The sequence below is a fragment of the Medicago sativa genome, chromosome 2, assembly GCF_051527215.1.
Source record: "Medicago sativa cultivar Bolivia chromosome 2, Bolivia_mono, whole genome shotgun sequence".
NCBI lineage: Eukaryota > Viridiplantae > Streptophyta > Magnoliopsida > Fabales > Fabaceae > Medicago > Medicago sativa.
Genome location: NC_140750.1, coordinates 24,311,378 through 24,332,910, shown reverse-complemented (window position 1 = coordinate 24,332,910; position 21,533 = coordinate 24,311,378). Strand labels below are relative to the sequence as shown.

Below are 21,533 nucleotides of genomic sequence, written 5' to 3'. Positions count from 1 at the left end.
GAAACACGCTAACAATCTGGTTCAGGTTATATAATCCGAACCAATGGTATTTTTAGAATTTTTATAGAGCACGTGAGAATAACTAGGGATGTCAATGGGTATCCATTGGTACGGGTAGTATGATATCTGTCCCCGCCCCGTTGGATAAATATAGTACCCGTGCTCGTCCCCATATGTATGTGAGTATCTCTATACGGGTAATCCACGGGTATTTAGATACCCACGGATATTCGCGGGTACCCATGGATTTTTTTTGTACAAAGAAAAATACTTTTTTTTAATTACCTACACACTTCAACTTTTAAAGATCCATACATAACATATTCCATTGAAATTTCATAATCCATACCATAATCCAACCAAAATCGTGATTCTTACATAATCCCAAGCAAATTCATCATACCATAATGCATATGATTCTTACATAATCAATACAAATTTTTTAAGTAAAATAAAAGGATAAAAACATCCAAAAAGCATAAAAACCACCAAATAAAAGCTAGAAAAGACTAAAGTCCAAATAAACATCCAAAATTTCATATGCATTCCAAGCTTCAATAATAGAATTTGAGAAACCAAACTACGTTTTTTTTAGACACACAACTCTTATGCACGCGCGCGCGCACACACATGAATATTTTAGTAATTTACTTAATTTATAGACGGGTACGGATACCCGCGGGCACGGGTATCATCAAATCTGTATTTGTGTCCATAAAGTAACGGATAGTTAAATACCCGTTTATTTTACCCGCGGGTATCCGTTTAGCTACTCGTCCCGTGCCCGTGACGGATTTTATCCGCGGGCACGGATTTTTTTGCCACCCCTAAGAATAACGTAGGGTGGGAAAAGTAAAATCTTTTTTTATTTTCCTTCCTTCTTTCTTTGGGGCGTTAGAATCCAAATTTTTTTTAGCCCATTTGTTGTTCAAAGAAAATGATTTTTTTTTCTAGTTAACATTGGTTTATACCTAAAATTTCATCAATATATTATCTGAGAAATGCTAGCAACACACACTTTTTAATATACTCTTTTTCATAGGTTAAATTTCACATGGAACCCACCAAATTTATATAGGATCCACATGATTTGGTGGAACTCGTGTGAATATTAACTAATCAAAAGAAGTGTGGTTGAAAATATGTGTTAGAATGTGTGTCTTTTTTTTTTTTTTTGAAGTAAGTGTCGTTAGCATTCTTCTATTTATTATAATGTTAAAATTATCGTTGTTCTCATATTAACTTTAGAAACACTATATTTTCATCTCTCTTTATAACTCTTCACCTCTCTCTCATGAAAATCCATTGAAGAAGACCAAACTTTATTAAATGTTAAAGATTGAAGTACAAAATAATTTAGTGATATTCCATGGTATTTGAGCGATTTTCGAAGTTTTCATTTCTTTCTACGTTTGTGAATTATATGTGAACTCAGTACACGTATGTGTTTAAAAAAATTAACATGCCTATGATCTTATTTAATGTAGCACCTTCAAATTATGAATTTTACATTCTACATGAACTAAATTCACATAGATGTACGTAAATTGAGTTCATGTGCCTGCTCCAAATCCAATTGATTTCACTTATTCGTCACGAGTCCTCACTCTAATTTAATTGAAGATAATTTGATTTATAAAGTATGTACAATCTAGAAGTTCTTCATTCTTTTATTTCGTGGACAATACAATTGAGAGGAATAGAGAGACAAAAAGAAGATGAAGAGGAGGACGAAAATTGTGAGAGGGTATGGCTGAATATTTAAAAAGAGCTAAAGCATATTTTTGTTAAAATGGGGTTAACTGGAAGTTTATAGGTTGTAATTAGAATAAATGAAAGAAAAAACGTGTTTCAACCAAGAATTTAAATTGGGTTTATAGAGTCTCTTTCTTTTAACATTGCAAGTATATTTTTTCCGACTTAAATGCATTTTTAGTTCAATTATTTTGACTGAAACATGATTTTTGTCCACCCATTAATAAATATGAATTTTGGCGTCTCCCGTGAGTATAACTCAATTGGCAGGGACATACATTGTTATATGTAGTGTTGGAGTTCGAACTCCACACATTCCACTTATTTACCTTAAAAAAGATGAATTCTAACTATCAAACTACTCAAAAAAAAAAACTACTTAAAAAAAAGAATTGTGGCAAATGTGGGGGATTATTTATTATGATATGCATAGTTCAATAGTGTTGCATGATTATTGATGATGTGTCATACCTGATTTGGACCAGAAAAAGTGATTTCAAATGAGTAGGTTAACATTTGATCAATGAAATCAGGAAAAAATAGAAGGCTCGAAACCTAAAATAAAGCAAAGTAGGTGAATCAATATTGCATTTAAAGCAAAATCGGGATTCCAAAATTTCATTCAAGCTTTTTTTTTTTTTTAATTGCTAAAGAAATAGATAAAAAAATAAGAGATTGCACACACTTTTTAACTACAACCAATACCAACCAAAGGAAAACAAGAAACACAACAATAAACCCGAGCCAGTACAAATCATTCTGAGAAGTAGACTAGAAATGACTTGGTTACATGTACGAAAAACCAAACCTGCTTTTACAGAGTTTTTTTTTTTTTTTTTGAAGAATCTAAACTAGCCCACCTAAATTGACATCGGGGAGAATCGAACTTGAGACCTCGAGGAGGAGCACACTCTCAAATCCCAAGTTTTAAAACCCGATTCGGTCATCAATTCAATAAAAGCCATGAAAAATGATATACCTCAAATATTGACAACTTAGAAATATCATATTTAGTTCACAATGATGAACCAAATATTTTAAGTTATGAAGGCAACCCAAATATAAATTTATAGTTCCTCATAATAAAATATAAGTAAAATGTATTCAAAATGTCAAATGTTTTTGCTCTAAAATTTTGACACAGAACATTTGACTTTTTTTTATGTCTTTTGCTTCTTTTTTTTTTTGAGGGAATGTCTTTTGCTTTATTTTATTATGGAGGGATCCTACATAGAATATTATTTGTCATATGTAATTTTTCAATTTTCTAGTTTGGTGGTAATGATGATTTCAAAATCGTCTACAACATTTTTATCCTTTATAGAAGCCTATTTTTGCAATACGTTGGAATTTTTAATTCTATTATACACTATTGCAAGATTTGACAAGTTATTTTATATACTATAAAACAAATGTGAGAAGATCAAAAGGTTGATGTTTTTTTTTAATAGCAAATGTTAGTATTTTAATTGTTATGTTAGTTTTTTTTCTCCTTGTCAGAACTTGAATTGTAGACCTCCACCTACTTAACCTTTAACTCAAACCAGATGAGTTACTCAACCCATTCCAGTTAATGGGGGTATTTACCCTCACAATGACTAAGGTAGGTCCTTTCGTGTCCGTTTGTCAATTGCTCAAGACACAAAACCTTGAGTGATAAGAAGGAATCGTTATACAACTTCCAAATCAATGACACCGCCAAATGTCAAACCAATATTCGTCGATGTTGATAGCGACGAACACTTCAAAAGAAGAAAGCCGGAAAATAAACAAAATAGATCAGACAACAGGTTGATTTCCACCCCCAACCACCTAAATATTATACTACACATTGAGGGAGAAATATAAAGTCACAAAAAAATTATATAAAAAAAAAAAAAATTCAAACATTATATGATGCATTTCAACAAAGAAAGTTAGATTGGAGATGAATATTTTGAAGCTCTTGAATGAGTCTCATATGAGTGGAAAGAGAGCAAATATGAGCCTAGATTCCTCGCCAACAACACTTTAATTGTGAGAAGGGATTCTTCTTCTACATTTACAGCAAATGCCGGCAAGTCATCCTGGCTCAAATATACTCTCTCTGCCTCTTCATGCAAGACTTTTGAGCATTAATGGTAACTTCACCTATTACTATAGTACTGACCTTGTAACTTCACATTCTTATTTGATTGTCTATGTCCTTGAGTATCATGGTTGTCAATGTATTTATAAGTTGAAAATGTCAAAGGCTGAAATTCCAACAATGCATTATTTTAGCAACTGATTCTTGATTCTCTAGAGAAAACATTCTTGATTGTCTATGCCCTCAATTCCTCTTTAACATCATGCAACATACCAAATTTGAGAAATTGACAACTCGTTTTTACCAAATTTATTTCACTTTTCTCACTTAGTCAAACTTTGAACATTTAAGTGCATGTTTCATTCAACTTAGGGAGAGGCAAAAACAATTCAAAAATGATAAAAATTGATTTTAATATGCTTGCATGTTTCCATTCATGCCTCATCTAATTTTTAAGTTGGAACTTGAATTTTTCTCAATAATCTATCTCGCGCCTAACATTATGGTTTTAAATTATGGTTGCTTCAACGCGCATTGCGATTGTTGCAGCGTGAAATAATTTTAAATTTTCACAAACCACCACCGTGCCACTACACTATTATCCACTATAGCAGAGTCTCGGTTTATTATTTAAATACTGATTGAGTGTTGCTTGAAATATAAAGTTGAGAGACTGAGACCATAAAAGACAATATTTTTCATTAGATCTGAATTAGATTGGAATTTAGGGTTCTTAAATTTTTATTTTCTCATCGAAGATTTGAACATACATGGATGAAATTGTCCGGTGCAATTCTTTTTGCGATCGTACACGTGATTTAAGATCACACCGCAGCAGTGGTGTGATGCCACTGTAAAGGCTACAAATCTACAACGACAACAATATTGTGGTCGCAATTGCGGATGTAGACCGTAATTTAAAACCAAGTCGAACATTATTGGATTTGGTGTGTGTGTGTGTGTGTGTGTGTGTATATATATATATAGAGTTAGGATCCGTTGACACCAGGTGTCAACGAATTCGTTGACACCAAATCTCAACCGTCTATTGTTTTAATCTAAAGGCCCATACTTATTTGTTTAACTTACTCCCGTGAACCTTTTTCCCTTGATTCCCCTCTCTGCTGGTCAAATTGTTCTGATTTTGTTATCCTCTCTAATCTCAATAACAAAATCACATCTATCCATCTCCAACAAAGATAATTCTTGATGCTTTTTCTCTATACAATTGGCACCATCTAAATTTAAAGGGTTTTTCATCTCAATTTAAAGGGTATCAAATTATGGTTAAATTACGGTTAAATCACTGCCTTTCTCAATTGCAATCACTGTCATACACTTAGCATAAATTGCCCGTACTGAAGTGAAGAAAATAAAAGATGTAGACACGAATTCGAATAACAAGAATCAATTGCTGAGAAGAAATTGAGTTGAATGGTAAGGCTTCACCGCAGCAGAGATAACAAGAATCAAGTACGGACGAGATATAATGTGGATCTAGTGAATTAATGAGAGCCATTAGATGAAATAAAATAGACGGTTAAGATTCGGTGTCAACGAATCCGTTGACATCTGGTGTCAACGGATCCTGACTCATATATATATATATATATATATATATATATATATATATATATATATATATATATATATATATATATATCCTTTGGTGGTGTCTTTTATCAAGTCACACCTCAAGGTGTGATTTTCACTTTTTAGTTATAACTTTGATAAAAGACACCTTCATAAAAGGTGTCTTCTATCATAACCCTATATATATATATATATATATATGATTGCTTTTCAACTCTTCCTTACAAAACAAATGAGGTAAAATGAGATCTACTTGATAGGCTCGGACTGTTTAATTTGCCACTCACACTTGGATTCAAAAAAGAACAAATCTCCATAATGTTCCGTATCCAAAACCGTTCTTCTTGTCTAGAATCAATTTTCATCTTTCTACTTGTAGCTATAAGGATATGTAGGAACAAGCAAACTTAAGTTGACTTGGCACATTTTCTTCTCAAAACAGTTGGGTTGATTGAACAATTACTGTTGTTATGGGAATAGAATAAAATAAGGGAAGAGATTAACAGTGTTGACCACCCACGTTTATGTTATAGCATTGTCAACGAGCATTTGTTGATAATCAAAGAGAGAGAGAGTATTTGATAAGATTTTGACTTAATTTGAGTTGGATTGGATAGCAATATGGACAGAAATGTTGTAAAAATGTAAGGTACATTACTTTGTTACGATAAATAGTTGTGTAGGTGTCAATGTGTTATTCACTGTATCAATAAAGTTACCATACATATTCCCAACTAGCCACTATATTCTTTTCTACTTTTAGCCTTACAGAAGAATTTACTTTTCCTTCTTCTTGGGCTATCTTTGAATATGGCAGTTGAAAAGATTGTTTAATCAGTCATTCGATGAGATCTATATATCATGGATTTTCCGTGTGAATTAGGAATATGTTGGATCCTTGTACCCTATTTCATGATATAGGGTATTGATAGAGATACACATAAGTGATAACTGATAATAATAAGTTGAGGTCGACGGAAATATGAGAGATATATAAACTAATTAAATATAATTACATGTGTCGGTATCATACATCAAACATATATATACATATGATCAAAAGTTTCCTGAACTCCTAATTAGTCAATGGAGTTGTCATTGTGCATCTATAATAGGTCTTTTCATTTCAAACAGTTAGATCTTCTTTTGGAACAAAAAATTCTTTCTATATTTGACTGGAATATTTTTCGTTTGGGATTAGACTCCATCTTTATTTTTTCAAACAACAAAAAATTCTTAAAAAAGGAAATGTAAGGTGTATTTCAATTAGGGGTGTCAAATGGACTGGCCCGGCCCGAGGGCCCAACTGTGTTAATGGGTCAGCCCGGCCCAATCCATTTATAATTGGGCTGCAGATTCTTGAGCCCGGCCTGTGTGGGCTATGGGACAGCCCGGCCCGTTTTAGTTTTCTTTTTTTAATTTATTCACTCTTTTCTGTATTTTTTATATATTAGTTACTCACAATTATCCTTTTGTTAAAATATGATTGGATGATCATAAAAGTGTAAATAATTTTTACATTAACATTGAATATTAATTATACTCTATATTATTCATTCTATTGAATCAAATTATTGATTTATAAACTTTAGAATTTGAAAACTTTCAGCTAAATTCATTAATTTTTATCAAGTTTACTTATTTAAATATATTTTTTATTAATAGATTTTAAATTAGTTCATATTTTTTTCAAAAATATAGTGTTTTTTAACAACAACAAAAAAATAAATGGAATTATGATAATGGGCCAGCCCGGCCCAGCCCCTTTTTATATGGGTCAAATGGGCTTGGGCCATAAAAGCCCGAGTGCATATTTTGCTAGCTTTTTTAAGCCCGGGCGAAAATATGGGCTAATTGTCCGGCCCATTTTTTACAATTCTAATTTCAATTCAGATATATGAGTAGTTCAAAGGACATGAGACTAAACAAGTTACAGCGGCAAACCAATCTCAAAAACATCTCCCAACTATTTTCTAGATATACATTTAGGATTCACAACTCGGAACCTTATTAGAAAATATATTCTTACTACTGATATCTCAAATTGACCACAAAATTGAATGCCAAATCAATGTTGATACCTTCTGATCTCTACAATGAGACTCGAAGAGCAAAGCAAAAGCGAGGAAAGGTTAATAGGCTTTACCAGCAAAATCCCTAACCAGTCAAATATGGAGTGCCAAATCGGAAAGAAAAAAAAAGGTCGTGAAGCGCAAACAAATGTAAATTTTGTTCACCATGATTCAATCATTAGACACAACATGAGTGAGAGGGAATTGGAATAACTTCTCAAAAGGTTTAACCTAGTTGTGATCCCATATATAAGAAGTTATCAAGCGAAAGTACTGACCTAAAAAGGAGCAAACGACTTTCATTATTTATTATCCAACACACAGATGTCCCATCATATATCCTCGAATGGTCGAGAAAAGTAACACATATGGAGAAAATGGATCTTATTGTAAACTCCCTTGCAACTCTACCGCCCCAATGTTACCTATCTTCCTCACGAGAAGGAAATCTAAGATAGTAATCCATGAAGATCGTTAAAAAGAACAATTTTCCAAACAAAATACCTTGCTTCCATCTAAATCTCACACCTACTTCCCTTGATCCAAGTTACCAAAAGATCACAAAATCTAGGGATGCAAGTTTAAGAGAGGATGTTGAGCCCAAGGACGGATCCAGAAATTTCTATAAGTGGGGTCAAGTTAAATATTATAAATACTAATAAAAAAAATATAAATGCATAAATGACTTTGTATATAAAAAAAGTTAAACTAAAAATTCTTGCAAAATAAAATTCCTAGAATACAATATTATTGCGTCACCCAGAAGAATTAAATCAAGTAATTTCTTCTTTCTTTTACTTTTCGCTCAACTTTAAAGTAAAAGTATCTACAGATATTATCCAAAATAAGAGATTACCGAAATTATATCATTGTATATCCAAAACTTGAAAACATCTCTAAGGATTGTAATTGTTCTCTACATGTTTTCATATTTTGAAAGTGTTGTATGGTTTTTTTTTTTCGTTTTCAAACATATTACTCTCTACGAGTGTGACTAAACAATCATTCAAAAATTCATTCCTCTTACGGTTGCACATTTGATTCTTCACAAAATTCATACTTGAAAAAAACTCCAATCAACTAACGCAAGGCAAAAAATAATGCTAAATTTAGAAGTAAACACATCATTGCATAAGCAATGTTTTTTAGTTTCAACTATCATTCTAGAAATATCACTAATTTCATGCAAATTCTATTGTTCACAAAATTGTTCCCATAAACTCCAAAAAAAAATAATTTGAAGGACAAAATTAAGCCAAATTAAACAGTTATTTATGTAATGTGGGGTCATTAATAAACTTCATGTGGGGTTAATGTATAAAAATACTCATTATTGTTGATAAAAAGAGAAAAATTGCACATTATTAATTTAAAAAAAATGAAGTAAGTGGGGTCAAGAGCCCCCATTTCTTACTACTTGAATCCGTGCCTGGTTGAGCCCAACCGAATAGTACGCCAAAAGATAATAGAGTTCCTTCTACCCATCTTCTTCCGCAAAGCCCCCATTAAACCAATGAGAGTTAGACTCTCTCTACCAACTCTCTAAATACATCCGTCCTTCCACCAAACCGAAGAAAGAGTCAATTGATTATTATCTATCAAAAAGCACTCGTAGAGATTGTAACACACCATACTATCCTTCCATAGCATCCTTGTACCAGCCAAAAGATGCAATCTCTATTTAGCCAAAAGACTTGGTATATGTTTGGATTGGCGGGTAGAGATGGCAAAATCATGTTGGCACAGCTATTTTGTAGAAGTTAAAAAGTGTAGCTTTTATCAAAATTACGGAGGCAGCTCACCATAATTCTTTCAATTCCACTATAAATCCAAACATGCACTTACATTTATCAAATTTATTTGTTAAGGCTATGTTTGGGAGTATGTAGGAGAGGGGAATGGAGGCTTTGAGGGGTGTGAAATATCGAGAAAAATGGAGAATTTTTTTACATTTTTTCAAAGAGTGTATTTTTAGAATGATAAATTAATGTTTATGATTAATATATTTTTTGTTTTAAAAAACATTATAACAACAAATATTAAATTTGAAGTATTTATATAAACCTTCCAAAACCCTTCTCCAAAACAATTTTTTAGTTCCTCCAAATGAGGAGAATTTGATATTATGAAGAAAAATGAACCCTCCAAAATCCTTTCCTTCCAATTTCTTTTACTTCTCTCACTTGCTCCTTCCCTTTTACCAAAACTATCCCATCCCTTTCCCCTCCAAACTAGAAAAAAAGTCTAAATGAAAAATAAGCAACAGTAAACCTTCCAACTATAATTAATATAGTAAGGCCTTTCATTTGGGATCTGATAATCCAATTTACTACTCCCTCCGTTTCAAAATGAGTATCGTTTTAGGTGTTTGCACACATATTAAGAAATGCAATGATTAAGAGAAAGAGAATGGTTATTTTACCAAATTATCCTTATTAACTATTGGTTAGTTTTAAAAGTAATACTTTGGAAGTAGTGTGCAGAGTATTAATTGGAGGGTACAATTGAAAAGAAAAAATTATTATTGCATTGGAAACTAAAAGCAACACTCATTTTGAAACAATTTTTTTTGGCTAAAGCGACACTCATTTTGAAACGGAGGGAGTATATGATAATCCAATTGCTGAGATTTTACTGGAAAGTCGCAGTAAGCCTTCCAATCATATCTCCACTCGATCACAAGGCCACAGTAAAGCAAAGCTTTTTAAATCATATATAGTCTGTTAATTACAACTGCAACCAAAATATATAACATCAAGATTTTAAAAGTCTTCACAAACAATCATTTTTATTACAATAATTCAACATCACAATTCTGAATCATGTAACAACCAAAAACTATAATTTTATCAGACCATTGATATATTAGTGAAATGATACATCAGAGTTTGTATCGTTTTTAAGATAATCTGAATTCTTTATACAAGAGTACAAAGGGTAACAAATACTACAAGCAAATAATTAAAGACAAACAAAACTTCTTATATAGTCAACAACGTTCAAATAAACTAATACACTAGTTTGAAAACAAAAAATGTACTTTGTCTAAACCTAGATTAAAATCCATCCAACCATATAGTATGTCTCTACCCAATCAACAAAACGAATATACAATAAAATTTTACAAAAGATACATAGCTAATATATAGATCTAAATATTATGGGTGGAGAAGGTGAGAGTAAATAATAAGGAGGTCAAAGATTCGATGCCAACTCATAACATAATAATACCTTTAAAAAAAATGTCATGAATTGGATGTATCGACATAGTTCACTGAGAGCATCACACAAGAGAAGAAGAAAGCGAAATGTAGCCAAGAGGAACTTGCCGACATGTACATCTCCATGAATATTCATGTATATCTGCCGGCAAATCACCCTTGGCTGCATTCCACTTTCTGCCTCTTGGTGTGAGCTAAGAGGAACATTGCACTTCATTACATGTACTGGTCGAGAAGTACACAAAACCTGGCTATTTATGCAAGTTAATGAGCAACTTTCTTCGATCCTTCATGCACCTAGTTTTGTGCTCACGTGCATAGACACAAATGCACACAAAAATATGAATATTTGCATTATTAATATTAGAAAAAATGACATTTGCACGCATAAAATTTCCTGGCACTATTTTAACATCTATTTTTTTCCACTTTACCGACATATTATATCTATCATATCACCTTCATATTTCTCTTTCAAGGTGTTAGTTGGATTACTTCACCGTTCTACAATGAGTGACACTATTGTTTATTTTACATATATTAAAAGAAACACTATAAATAAAAGAAAGTGAAGAGTAATTTAGTGGACTAATATACAATTTCAATTTTTATTAAAAAGTGTTGTGACATTACAAGTCAACAAAAATTGATATATTTTGTTCATGTACCAAATAGATCAATTTTTTTTGATGTGAATCGGATTTCTCTTATGAAAAATGATATTTTATAACTATTTTATAGCGACTTTTGAGACAACTTTTCCTTACATACTCACATTGTGTTTTCACTCTCTCTTTATTGTTTTAGTTTTCGTGTTAATATCTACTTTTCTTTGTATATCTTTGATTGTCTCCTAAATTGTACCACAAATGGTCGCTCAAATAACACGACTCTTCTCTTGATGGGAGGGAGTATAATATATGTATATAACCAAAAGTGGGGACACATGAGTGTATCGTACCTATAATTAAGATTCTCTTGCAACTTGTATTTATCCTCATGCTCTTTTCTACGACTCTCTTGCTACTTTCCGAACGGTGAAGACGGTGGCGGTGACTACAAGCCATGTACAGCAATTGCCACATGCATTGCTTTACGCCCATCCATATTCTCTAATTCATTTTTATAATGTAAACCAAAGTTCAAGTTTGATCATGAACCACACAAATTTAATAGTACACGTTGTGCATCTAATTTCTCTTTTTGCATGACGACAAGGGAACGTGAAAAGGTTTTGGTGATTGCTCATTAGTCACATAGTGATTGTTTAGAAACACTTACTGAACGGTAGTTAATTGTCGCTCGGCATTTTTTAAATTGGCTAAACCGATTTAAAAAGTGATTTGAATTGTAATTAACTACCGTTCGGCACATTCTAGGTGCCTAAAGAGCAATCACCGAACGACTTAAAGGGAAAGCAAACTTAGGTCATGTTAGGCCAGTAAAGGTTGTGCCTCAAGTGCCAGGATTTTGCTCATCTCACATAAAGAATTCCTCCCTCACACTTTGATAATACCAAAATACTCCCAACATCAGTTGAGTACCACTCGCTACCAAATGCTTTCCAACGGCTGTTAACTGCAGCCGATTCATTTAGCAAGCGACAATTAACTGTCACTATGAGTATTTTGGTATTTTTGTGATGTGAAGGAGCAATTATCGATTTGAGATGAGCAAAATCCCAAGTACCAATGGTTCATTAGGGCTTTAATAAATGGGCCAAAATTGGTTTGTGGCCCATCACATTTCTTCATGAATCCTGCTCTTTACCCAAATGATTTCGCTCATTCCCAAAGTAAAAGACCAAATTACCCCTACGCAACTTAACATGCGCTACGTGACTTAACATGCGCAGCGTGACTTAAGTCACGTAGCGTGAGTTAAGTCACGCAAAGTGCCGTTTTTAGTTCAAAACTCAGCATGCAAGCCCAAAACACCATTTTTCTTTCCCTCCACCTCCAAAAACCCTAAAAGTACGAATTTTTGGGTCATAATCTCAACTCCAAATCATTGCAAATCGTCAGGAAACAAATTTCTACGCTCATCAAGCATCAAAGAACAGGTAATGTATCCCTAAAACTCATCCTATTTTCCTGGTTTTTGTGCCTGTCACGTCATGTTTTTCAGTAGGGGGTAGGGCTCAGCGTGAGTTAACTCACGCTTGTCGTAAGTGTTGCGCAAGTTAACTTGCGTAGGAAGATAACACTAGCGTGTTGCCCAGATTTTGAAATTTTTCACCTCTTAATTTTTCTTGCTTTGCTTGCCGCACAAGTCATTTATTTATTTTTTCTTTGTTTTTTTTTTTTATTGAGTAGACATTGAGTGGCATGGTTGAAAATGTGGTGGAGGATGGCGTTGAGCCAAAACCGGGCAAAAACAAAGCTTCCGGTGAAGGTTCCGGCGTAGGCAAACCAACCAATGAAGTGAAGTTTAAAGTGAAAATTCCTTTTCAAGTTGAAGCTCACATACTTCACAATCAAGCAACACCGGTACCTACCGGTAACTTTAAAGAGAAGCCTAAACCGGTACCTACCGGTATTCGTGTTATTCAAGTAAACACCGGTTCATTTTTTACAACAAACGAGAGATGGAAAGATCGAGAAGAATTGCTTGGTTGGGTTCGTCGACAAGCGGCTAGGGCGGGATTTACTATTTCTATAGATAAATCTAGTACAATAGCGCCATACATGACGATGCAATGTGAGAGGAGTGGTGAATACAAGCCACCTAAGACGAGGAAGAAACCGAAGCTTGAAGGCACGGGATCAAGGAAGTGCAATTGTCCGTTTAGGTTGAAATGCTTCTTTGAAAAAAAAACACAAGAATGGTGGATTGCAAAGCTTTGTGGAGTTCAAAACCATGAGTTGGTGCCAAAGTTATCCGGCCACCTTCTTGCGGGTCGACTAAAAGGGGAGGAGAAGCAAAGAGTTATCGACATGACAAAGAGCTTGGCAAAGCCTAGGAATATTCTCACGGATTTGAAGGAAAGAAACAAAGAAAGTTTGACAGTCATCAAGCAAGTGTATAATGCACGAACTAGATGGCGCAAGGGGCAAAGAGAGGACAAGACCGAGTTGCAATACTTGATTACAAAGTTGGAGAAGCATCGGTATGTCTATTTCACAAGAGCAAATAGCGAGGAAACCACTCTTGAAGATTTATTCTTTGCTCATCCGGATTCAATTGATATGCTCAACACTTTTCCCACCGTTTTGGTCATGGACTCCACCTACAAAACCAATACATACTGAATGCCATTATTTGAGATTGTTAGTGTCACCTCTACCAAAATGACCTATTCGGTTGCGTTTGCCTTTCTTTCCTTTGAAAGAGAGAATAACTTCATATGGACACTTGAGATGTTGGTTGGTTTTTTGACCTCAAAACACAACACGCCTAAGGTGATTGTAACCGATAAGGACCCCGCTTTGATTAAAGCCGTTGCCGAAGTTCTCCCTAAAACGGACCATGTACTTTGCTATTTTCATATTGAGAAGAATGTAAGATCTAGGTGCATCACGGATTGTAAAGTCAATGCCAACCCTTCGAAAGGAAAAGGAAAAGTTGTTGCCAAAGAAGCAAAGGAAGCGGATGATGACAAGCAATGTGAGCTTGTTAAGAAAATAGTGAGTGCTTGGAGAGATGTGGTTAACTCTCCTACGGAGGATTCATTTGCAATTGCATGGTTGACATTCAAAGATGAGGTATGTGGACCGTTTCCATTGTATGTTAAATATGTTGAGGAAATTGTTTTGCCCCTTAAGAAGCATTTTGTGAGGGCATGGACGAATACATGCTTGCATCTAGGGTGTAGGAGCACCAACATTGTTGAATCGGCTCATGCACAATTGAAAAGATACTTGAGGAGTAGTGTGGGAGATTTGGCAACATGTTGGGATGAAATAGACAAAATGTTGAAAAACCAATTCGGTGAGATACATGGGAGTTTTGGGAGGAGCAAAACCGTCATGGTGCACAAATACAAAAAAAAACAAGTTATTCTCCGAGTTGGAGGGGTATATGTCTCTAAGGCCGCTTTGGGTTTCATCGATGAAGAATATGAACGCTCTAGGAGATTCGGCTTTGCTAAAGAAGATTGTGGTTGTGTGCAAATGGCAACGTTCGGGTTGCCTTGTGCTTGTATTCTTGCCGAGAAGAGAAAGCAAAAATTGCCTATTCTTTTGGAAGAAATACACCCTCATTGGCGAAGGTTAAGTGTAATTGGAGAAGAGGTTGATGCCAATTTTTCCGTTACGGAGGAATGGGACGCCATTCAAGAACGTATCAAGAGGTCCCCTTACAAGATGAAACTCTTCATCAAATACAAGTTACGTGAACTAGGATTTCCGGAGGAAACAATGTTGAAGCCACCTCCGAGAAAAGTGGCCACCAAGGGGGCACCTAAAAGGGTGAAGTCTACACCAAAAACGAGGTCCACCGGTCGAATCCCTTCTAGGTGGGAGACTATAGATGCTCAAAATCCCGATAGTCAATGCACACATGGCAAGAGTAAGTCTCATAAGACTAAAGGTTCTCGTCTTGGCACTTGCTCCCACTCACAAACTTCAACTTCTACAGTTAAAACTCTATAAATTAATAATGTTAGGACCGGAGAAATTTATTAATTTAGAGAGTTATTAATTTATCGATAAATTAATAATTATTAATTTAAAGAGTTTTTAAGTAATTATACTGTACATACCAAACAAAAAGGCAAATTAGTCTATGCCTCTTAGAATTACATTGCAGCGAACCTTGGGACTCAACGTAAATTAGTAACTAGTGTGATCATATGCATTGGAAAATGGAAATCAATAATGACTTTTGAAGTACAGTAAATGTAAACAAGAGGAACAAATGTGTTCAATGTATTCGTAATATATTTTTTTCAGTTTCTATGAATTATTAATTTATGATTTTCTTGGGACCGAAAATTATAAAGGGATCTCCCAAAAAATTATTATCTTATTATTTTATCGAGTTTTTCAATTTTTTACATTGGCCCAAGTCGGGACCGGACAAATTTATTATTTTAGAGAGTTTATTAATTTACCGAGTATTAAATTAAAGAGTTTCTACTGTACTTCAAAAAAACAACCTTATTTGCAAATACCATACATGTCACAAATTCCAAATCTCATGAGACCATACGTTGAAGACATTGTGAATGTTAGAGGGGATGGTAATTGTGGTTTCCGGGTTGTAGCTAGGCACATGGGATTTCATGAGGATGATCATGTTTTGGTTCGTCATGCACTTATTAATGAGTTGAAAACTCACAAGAGTGACTACTTGCCAATATATGCTACCGAGAGCCGTTACAAACTTATGTTGGATGGTTTACACCCTCCAACAAGTAAAAGTGGTATTGCACCTCCAGAGAAGTGGTTGACCACTCCAAATATGGGTCACATTGTTGCTAGTTGTTACAATAGAGCGGTTGTTCTATTGACTTTGCCCGAATTGGGTGGTTCATGTGAGACATATTTTCCAATCCGGAGTGCTCCACCACTTAATGCACATTCCAACATAATGTGCCTTTGCTTGATTCCCGACCACTTTCTTCATGTGAAGTTGAAAGAAAATTGTCCGCTACCACCTCCTCCTAAGGAGTGGATGACTCACAAGATTGGTGATGCGGAGCAATGGCTTTTTCAATTTTTGGATAGAAACGCCACCTTCGATGAGCTCATGTCTAAGGAGTCAAAGCCGCCAAAGAAACCAACAAATGAGCACAATCCTATTACTTTGGACACCCCGGAAAAGCCAAAGCAAGAGAACGAAGTCGTGGATGAAGATGGAGATTATGCACTATCACTAGTCTAGTTAGATAGGTTATGACACTTTTGGGTCGGTGGGTGTTCGTCCTATTTTTTGGTGGTATTACACCCCGACATATTTTTTGGTGGCCTATTGTGTAATTTTGATATTTATGGCCAATATGTAACTAATATTATATAAATATATTAAATGAATTATTTTGGATCGTTTACGTGTCATTAAGTGTGTTTAAATTATTACGGGTCATTACCGGCGAATTTATGAAATTTGGACCGTTTGGATCGTTTATATGTGATTACGGATTGTGATAAAAACGATGTTTTTAAGTAATTTTGATCAATTATGTCGTATTATCCAATAAACTTCTTAAACTGGCATAATTTGGTTAAGTTATGAATGTGGCGTGATTACGGGTCTTTCTAGACTTATCACAAGTCTGTTCTGTTACTGCATGCATTTAATGCAGTTTCTGTTTCTGCTATGAACGTGAGTTAACTCACGCCAGTGCAAATGGCAACGTGAGTTAACTCACGCACTGCATTACACTAACGCATGTTAACATGCGTGTTTTGTTTTTACAAATAACACTAACGCATGTTAACATGCGCAGTGTCTTTCAACAAATAACACTAACGCATGTTAACATACGTAACGTAACTTAACATACGTTAATAATTGTACTAGCGTAACTTAACATGCGTAGGGGCAGTTTGGTATTTTACTTTGGGAGTGAGCAAACCTGTTTGGGTAAAGAGCAGGATTCTTTCTTCATTAGGAGGAACTTCCTTTTTTAATGAGAGCTTCTTTTTCTACCAGTCAAATAGGAAGAATGAGAGTATCATGATTTTGAAGAATTTGGTCACATTATAGAATAAACTAAATGAAAATAGAAAATTTAAGGTACAAATATTTTCTTACACTCCTGTCATCTTAGCAAATCAACTTGTTTATATATAATCATTCTTTGTTGAATATTCATGATGCCAAGAATAATTTTTATTTCATCTGACCTAAAATAATTGTTGCAGCTGTAACATATTGATCTATCTAAGCCTTCACTGATGAAAATAAATTTTAAATACAGTATCAAAATTTTCAAGCACTCTTCAATGTCCTGTTGATAATGATATGACACATAAAGAAGCATCCTTAAACGCAAGATCAATTGCTGGATCCCATTGGCAACAACTATTTTCCTCACAATAACAACTCTTTTCTCCTCAAGAAGTTGCCATATTTTGCCCAAAGCGCCTTCCCTGAACAGATTTGCCAAAGGTTCACAAAAATTTCCAAAGAATAGCTAATGTAGCTAGAGCCTCGACCTATGAAATACAGACACACATGAGACACAACACTGACACGTAGACACCAGTACTAATTTAAGAAATAGAAGTGATGGAATGTAACTACTAATGTCGGTGTCGTGTTAGTGTCAGACACTGACGCGTGTAGGATGCCGGAAACATTTTCAATCTAAGGTGGCAGTGCTTCATAGGGCTCAACCACATTAAATTATATAAATTTGGGCTTCTAGTTCAAAAGAGTACAAGCATCAGCGGAAAAATAAGGCTCCCGCTATGTATTAGTAGTATGTGCTGTCAGAACATACTAACCTGATGAAACCAATTCAACAGACATGAATAGTTGAGCTGAAACTGATGAGTGCCAGAGAGTCCAATCTTGCCACTTCGGCAATATCCAATAAAACAACTCTTCTGCTCCTTATGAAGATTATTCAACAATTTTTGGGACATACCCTTCCTTTTTGAGCTCTTCATAGAGCAAATCTATTATGTTACGTATATCTATAGAGTCGAGGGTTAAGCCATCACCAGAGAGAAATTCACGCAGTTGATTACCAACTTCAATCCAGCTACAACCAGGAGTTTTAGTGACACCCTTCTCTCTCATCAATGCTCTCATCCTTGCTGCATCATCCCACATGTTCAAATTTTCATATATTTTAGATGAGATGATATAGTTTCCAGAATTTGAAGGATCCAACTCTAGTAGCATCTGTATAACTCGTTCACCTATATCTACATTTTTCTTCCTTTGACATGCACTATGTAAAGCACCTAATGTAACGTTGTCTGGCTTTTCAGGCATTTTCTCAATGAGATCCCAAGCTTCGTATAGATGACCGGCACGTGACAAAAGATCGACCATACAAGAGTAATGCTCAATTTTTGGTACCAATCCAAATAATGTGCTCATCATATCAAACAACCTATATCCCTCATCAACCAAGCCTGCATGTACACAAGCAGAAAGCAACGATACAAATGTTATATCATTCGGGCGGGCACTACCACCCTCATCTGACATGCGCTCGAACAGTGATAGTGCTTCGTTGGCTTTACCATGAGAAGCAAGAGCAGAGATCATTGCATTCCATGAAGCATCATTTTTTCGGGGCATGTCGTTGAAAACTCGTTGTGCACTCTCCAAACTTCCACACTTGGCATACATGTCGATCAATGCAGTAGCTACAAAAATATCATGCTGTAATCCTCTTTGTGTTGCATATTCATCCATCTGTTTCCCCAAATCCAGAGCCCCAATACTGGCACATGCAGACAGAACTGCGGTCAGGGTAACTTTATTTGGATCAACACCACTCTCCTTCATACGATGAAATAAAGATATTGCTTCACCTGCCATTCCATTTTGAGCATATCTGTAATGCATGTATAAATTACGAAAATTAATTAAAAAAACTTGAGATTGTAGGAAAACCAATTTAAGATAAAGTCACATAGAAAAACAATATGAAAACGAACAAAGGATTATAAAATATATTATCCAACTCCATATACATATCCATATATATGTAAATACTATATACAATGGTGCTCGTACAAAGATACAGAATACAGTAATTAACTTGGTTAAGATCAAGAAAGAGTTTAAGTACGTAGTAAATTTGCAATTTGGATTCCCAGATTCACTGCGTTTATAAAATTGAAACTATTGGAAGAAATATCAGATGGCTCACATTCTAAATTTCTGTTTTGAACCTGATCTACTGAAGTCAAAATGTAGGATTTAGCTCATCTAATATGAGCAACACACTTTATAGGATTAAGTATGAAATTTGCGCGACTCCGCTATTTATATGATTTCTCCTCAACGGTTGAGATTACTTACGTTATCTTCTAAGGTGAGTTTCTCGTCTTAGAGAAGTCAAATCACTATATGTGAGCCATGTGATTTCTATTCAACCATCTAAACGAACCACGTGCAATGATTTTGTGTGAACTCTTGAACACAGTTCCTGAAATATAAGTTATACCTAAACTAGTCCCCCAAGTCCAAAATATGTAATTAATTTGATCAAATAAATCTACTTTAAGGACTTTTAGCATAACTCTCATCCCTAAACAAAGGACAAACATAATTTAAGCTGTATCTTTCAGCATCTAATTTAACTTTTTATTCACTGTAATATATTTACTCACGCTGATATAGCTGCATTCCAAGTGATAAAATCTCTACTCGGCATGCCATCAAATATCCTTCTAGCCGAAACCAACTCACCACACTTACTATACATACTAATCAAAGCAGAACCGATATACGAATTAACCTTCATACCACGCTCCACAACAAACCCTTCCACCCACCTCCCCAATTCCAAATCCCCCAACTCCCCACACGCACCAAGAACACTCACCAAACTCATCTCATCCGGCTGAAACCCTGACTCCTCCCTCAACCTACCAAACACCTCCACGGCCTCCCTCGCAAAACCCATCTTCGCATACCCAGACAACAACGAATTCCATGACACCAAATCCTTCTCAGTAATTTCATCAAACACCTTACGCGCAACCCCATTTTCACCACATCTAAAGTACATAGTAATCATCGAATTCACCGTATGATGATCATTATCCAACCCAAGTTTAAAAACCTCGCAATGAGCCAACCGGGCCATGTGAATTTCTTCTAAATTCGCGCACGCGAGGAAAACGAACGGAAATGTGAAGTTATTCGGGGAAATATTTAGGGTTTTCATTTGGTGGTAAAGTTGAAGGGTGAGAGGGTAATCATGCCAAGTAGTAGTGGTGGCACGGAGCATGATGTTGAAAGCGTAGTCATTAGGGTGGGGGGTAATGTGTGAGAAAATGAGGGTGGAATAAGTAAAGTCTTTGAGGGAAATGGATTGTGAGAGGAGGTGATTTGGTTTGTGAATGGAGTGGATTGTGAATTGGGTGTGGATTTGTTGGAGGGTTTTTGTGGAAGGACATTGTTTAAGGAGGGATAGTAGAAGGAAGATTGGTGATTGGTTTGTGTTTAAGGTTTTGAAGATTTTGTGTTTTGAGATCAGCATGTGTGTTTGATGATAACAACGATGTTTTGGTTTTTTTGATTTTTAAGGTTTTGATCAATGCGCGCGATTCAGGAACCACTGTGGTTTTAAAAAAAAAAAACAGAGCAAAATGCCAAAGTTTGTCAAAGGGGAAATATAAGAGTGGGAATGAAATATAATCAATTTAGTTGATAAATTATCATTTCTTTTGTATTTATTATATCCTCTAAATATACAAAAATTCATTAAAACTAGTAAGGAACTAAATTGAATGTTCTGAAGGAAAAAAATTCATTAAAACTAGTAAGGAACTAAATTGAATGTTCTGAAGGAAGAAAAGAATTGTTTCAGACAAGAATCGAATTTAGGTTCTTCTAAATAATTATTTTTTGGGTGGAGTTCATTAAACATTTTGGCTCAATCACTTACTTAATTTTAAAAACTATTATACTAGATTGTAGATAAGTAACTTCATGAGCTATTTAATGATTTGGATCATTTAAATAGAATAAGACTTTGTTTGCGAGTTTGGAAGAGAATAGAATGGAGGAGTTTGTAAAAAAGGATTGAGAGATAGAGAGCGGCTGAGAGAGAGACGCGATTGCCACGGTCTCGACCGGCGGTCACCGTACCGGTTCACTTTTACACCAGAGGTGAGGCACAACGGGGGGGATGGGTTTCCAGCCAGGGAAGCACAAATGGGGTGGGATGGGGGAGAGTGGTCTGAG

General features: G+C 34.9%; 2 protein-coding genes, 1 long non-coding RNA gene and 1 pseudogene across 4 annotated transcripts; 2 read left to right on the top strand and 2 right to left on the bottom strand.

The window, feature by feature from the left end:
- Positions 1-8,738: 8,738 nt before the first annotated feature.
- LOC146945712 (uncharacterized) lies at positions 8,739-12,457 on the bottom strand. Its single transcript, XR_015026461.1, has 2 exons — positions 10,720-12,457; positions 8,739-10,221 (listed from the first exon to the last, which is right to left on the bottom strand). It is a non-coding gene; the product is annotated as an uncharacterized LOC146945712 (long non-coding RNA).
- Positions 12,458-12,973: 516 nt separating this feature from the next.
- On the top strand, positions 12,974-13,928 carry LOC146945711 (uncharacterized; annotated as a pseudogene).
- Positions 13,929-13,999: 71 nt separating this feature from the next.
- LOC146945710 (uncharacterized) lies at positions 14,000-16,535 on the top strand. Its single transcript, XM_085748091.1, has 2 exons — positions 14,000-15,218; positions 15,916-16,535. Exons 1-2 carry the CDS (start codon positions 14,000-14,002, stop codon positions 16,533-16,535), a joined length of 1,839 nt encoding a protein of 612 aa, XP_085604217.1.
- Positions 16,536-17,420: 885 nt separating this feature from the next.
- Positions 17,421-20,913, bottom strand: LOC146945709 (Pentatricopeptide repeat (PPR-like) superfamily protein). 2 transcript variants are annotated; one of them, XR_015026460.1, is made up of 3 exons: positions 19,952-20,913; positions 18,104-19,170; positions 17,421-17,812 (listed from the first exon to the last, which is right to left on the bottom strand). XR_015026460.1 is itself a non-coding variant. In XM_085744009.1 (2 exons), the coding sequence occupies exons 1-2, from the start codon at positions 20,824-20,826 to the stop codon at positions 18,222-18,224; spliced, it is 1,824 nt and encodes a 607-aa protein (XP_085600135.1). In that variant the 5' UTR covers positions 20,827-20,913; the 3' UTR covers positions 17,421-18,221. The 2 variants fall into 2 exon arrangements, 1 of the variants encoding a protein (XP_085600135.1); XM_085744009.1 differs by having other exon boundaries at positions 17,421-19,170.
- Positions 20,914-21,533: the final 620 nt, after the last annotated feature.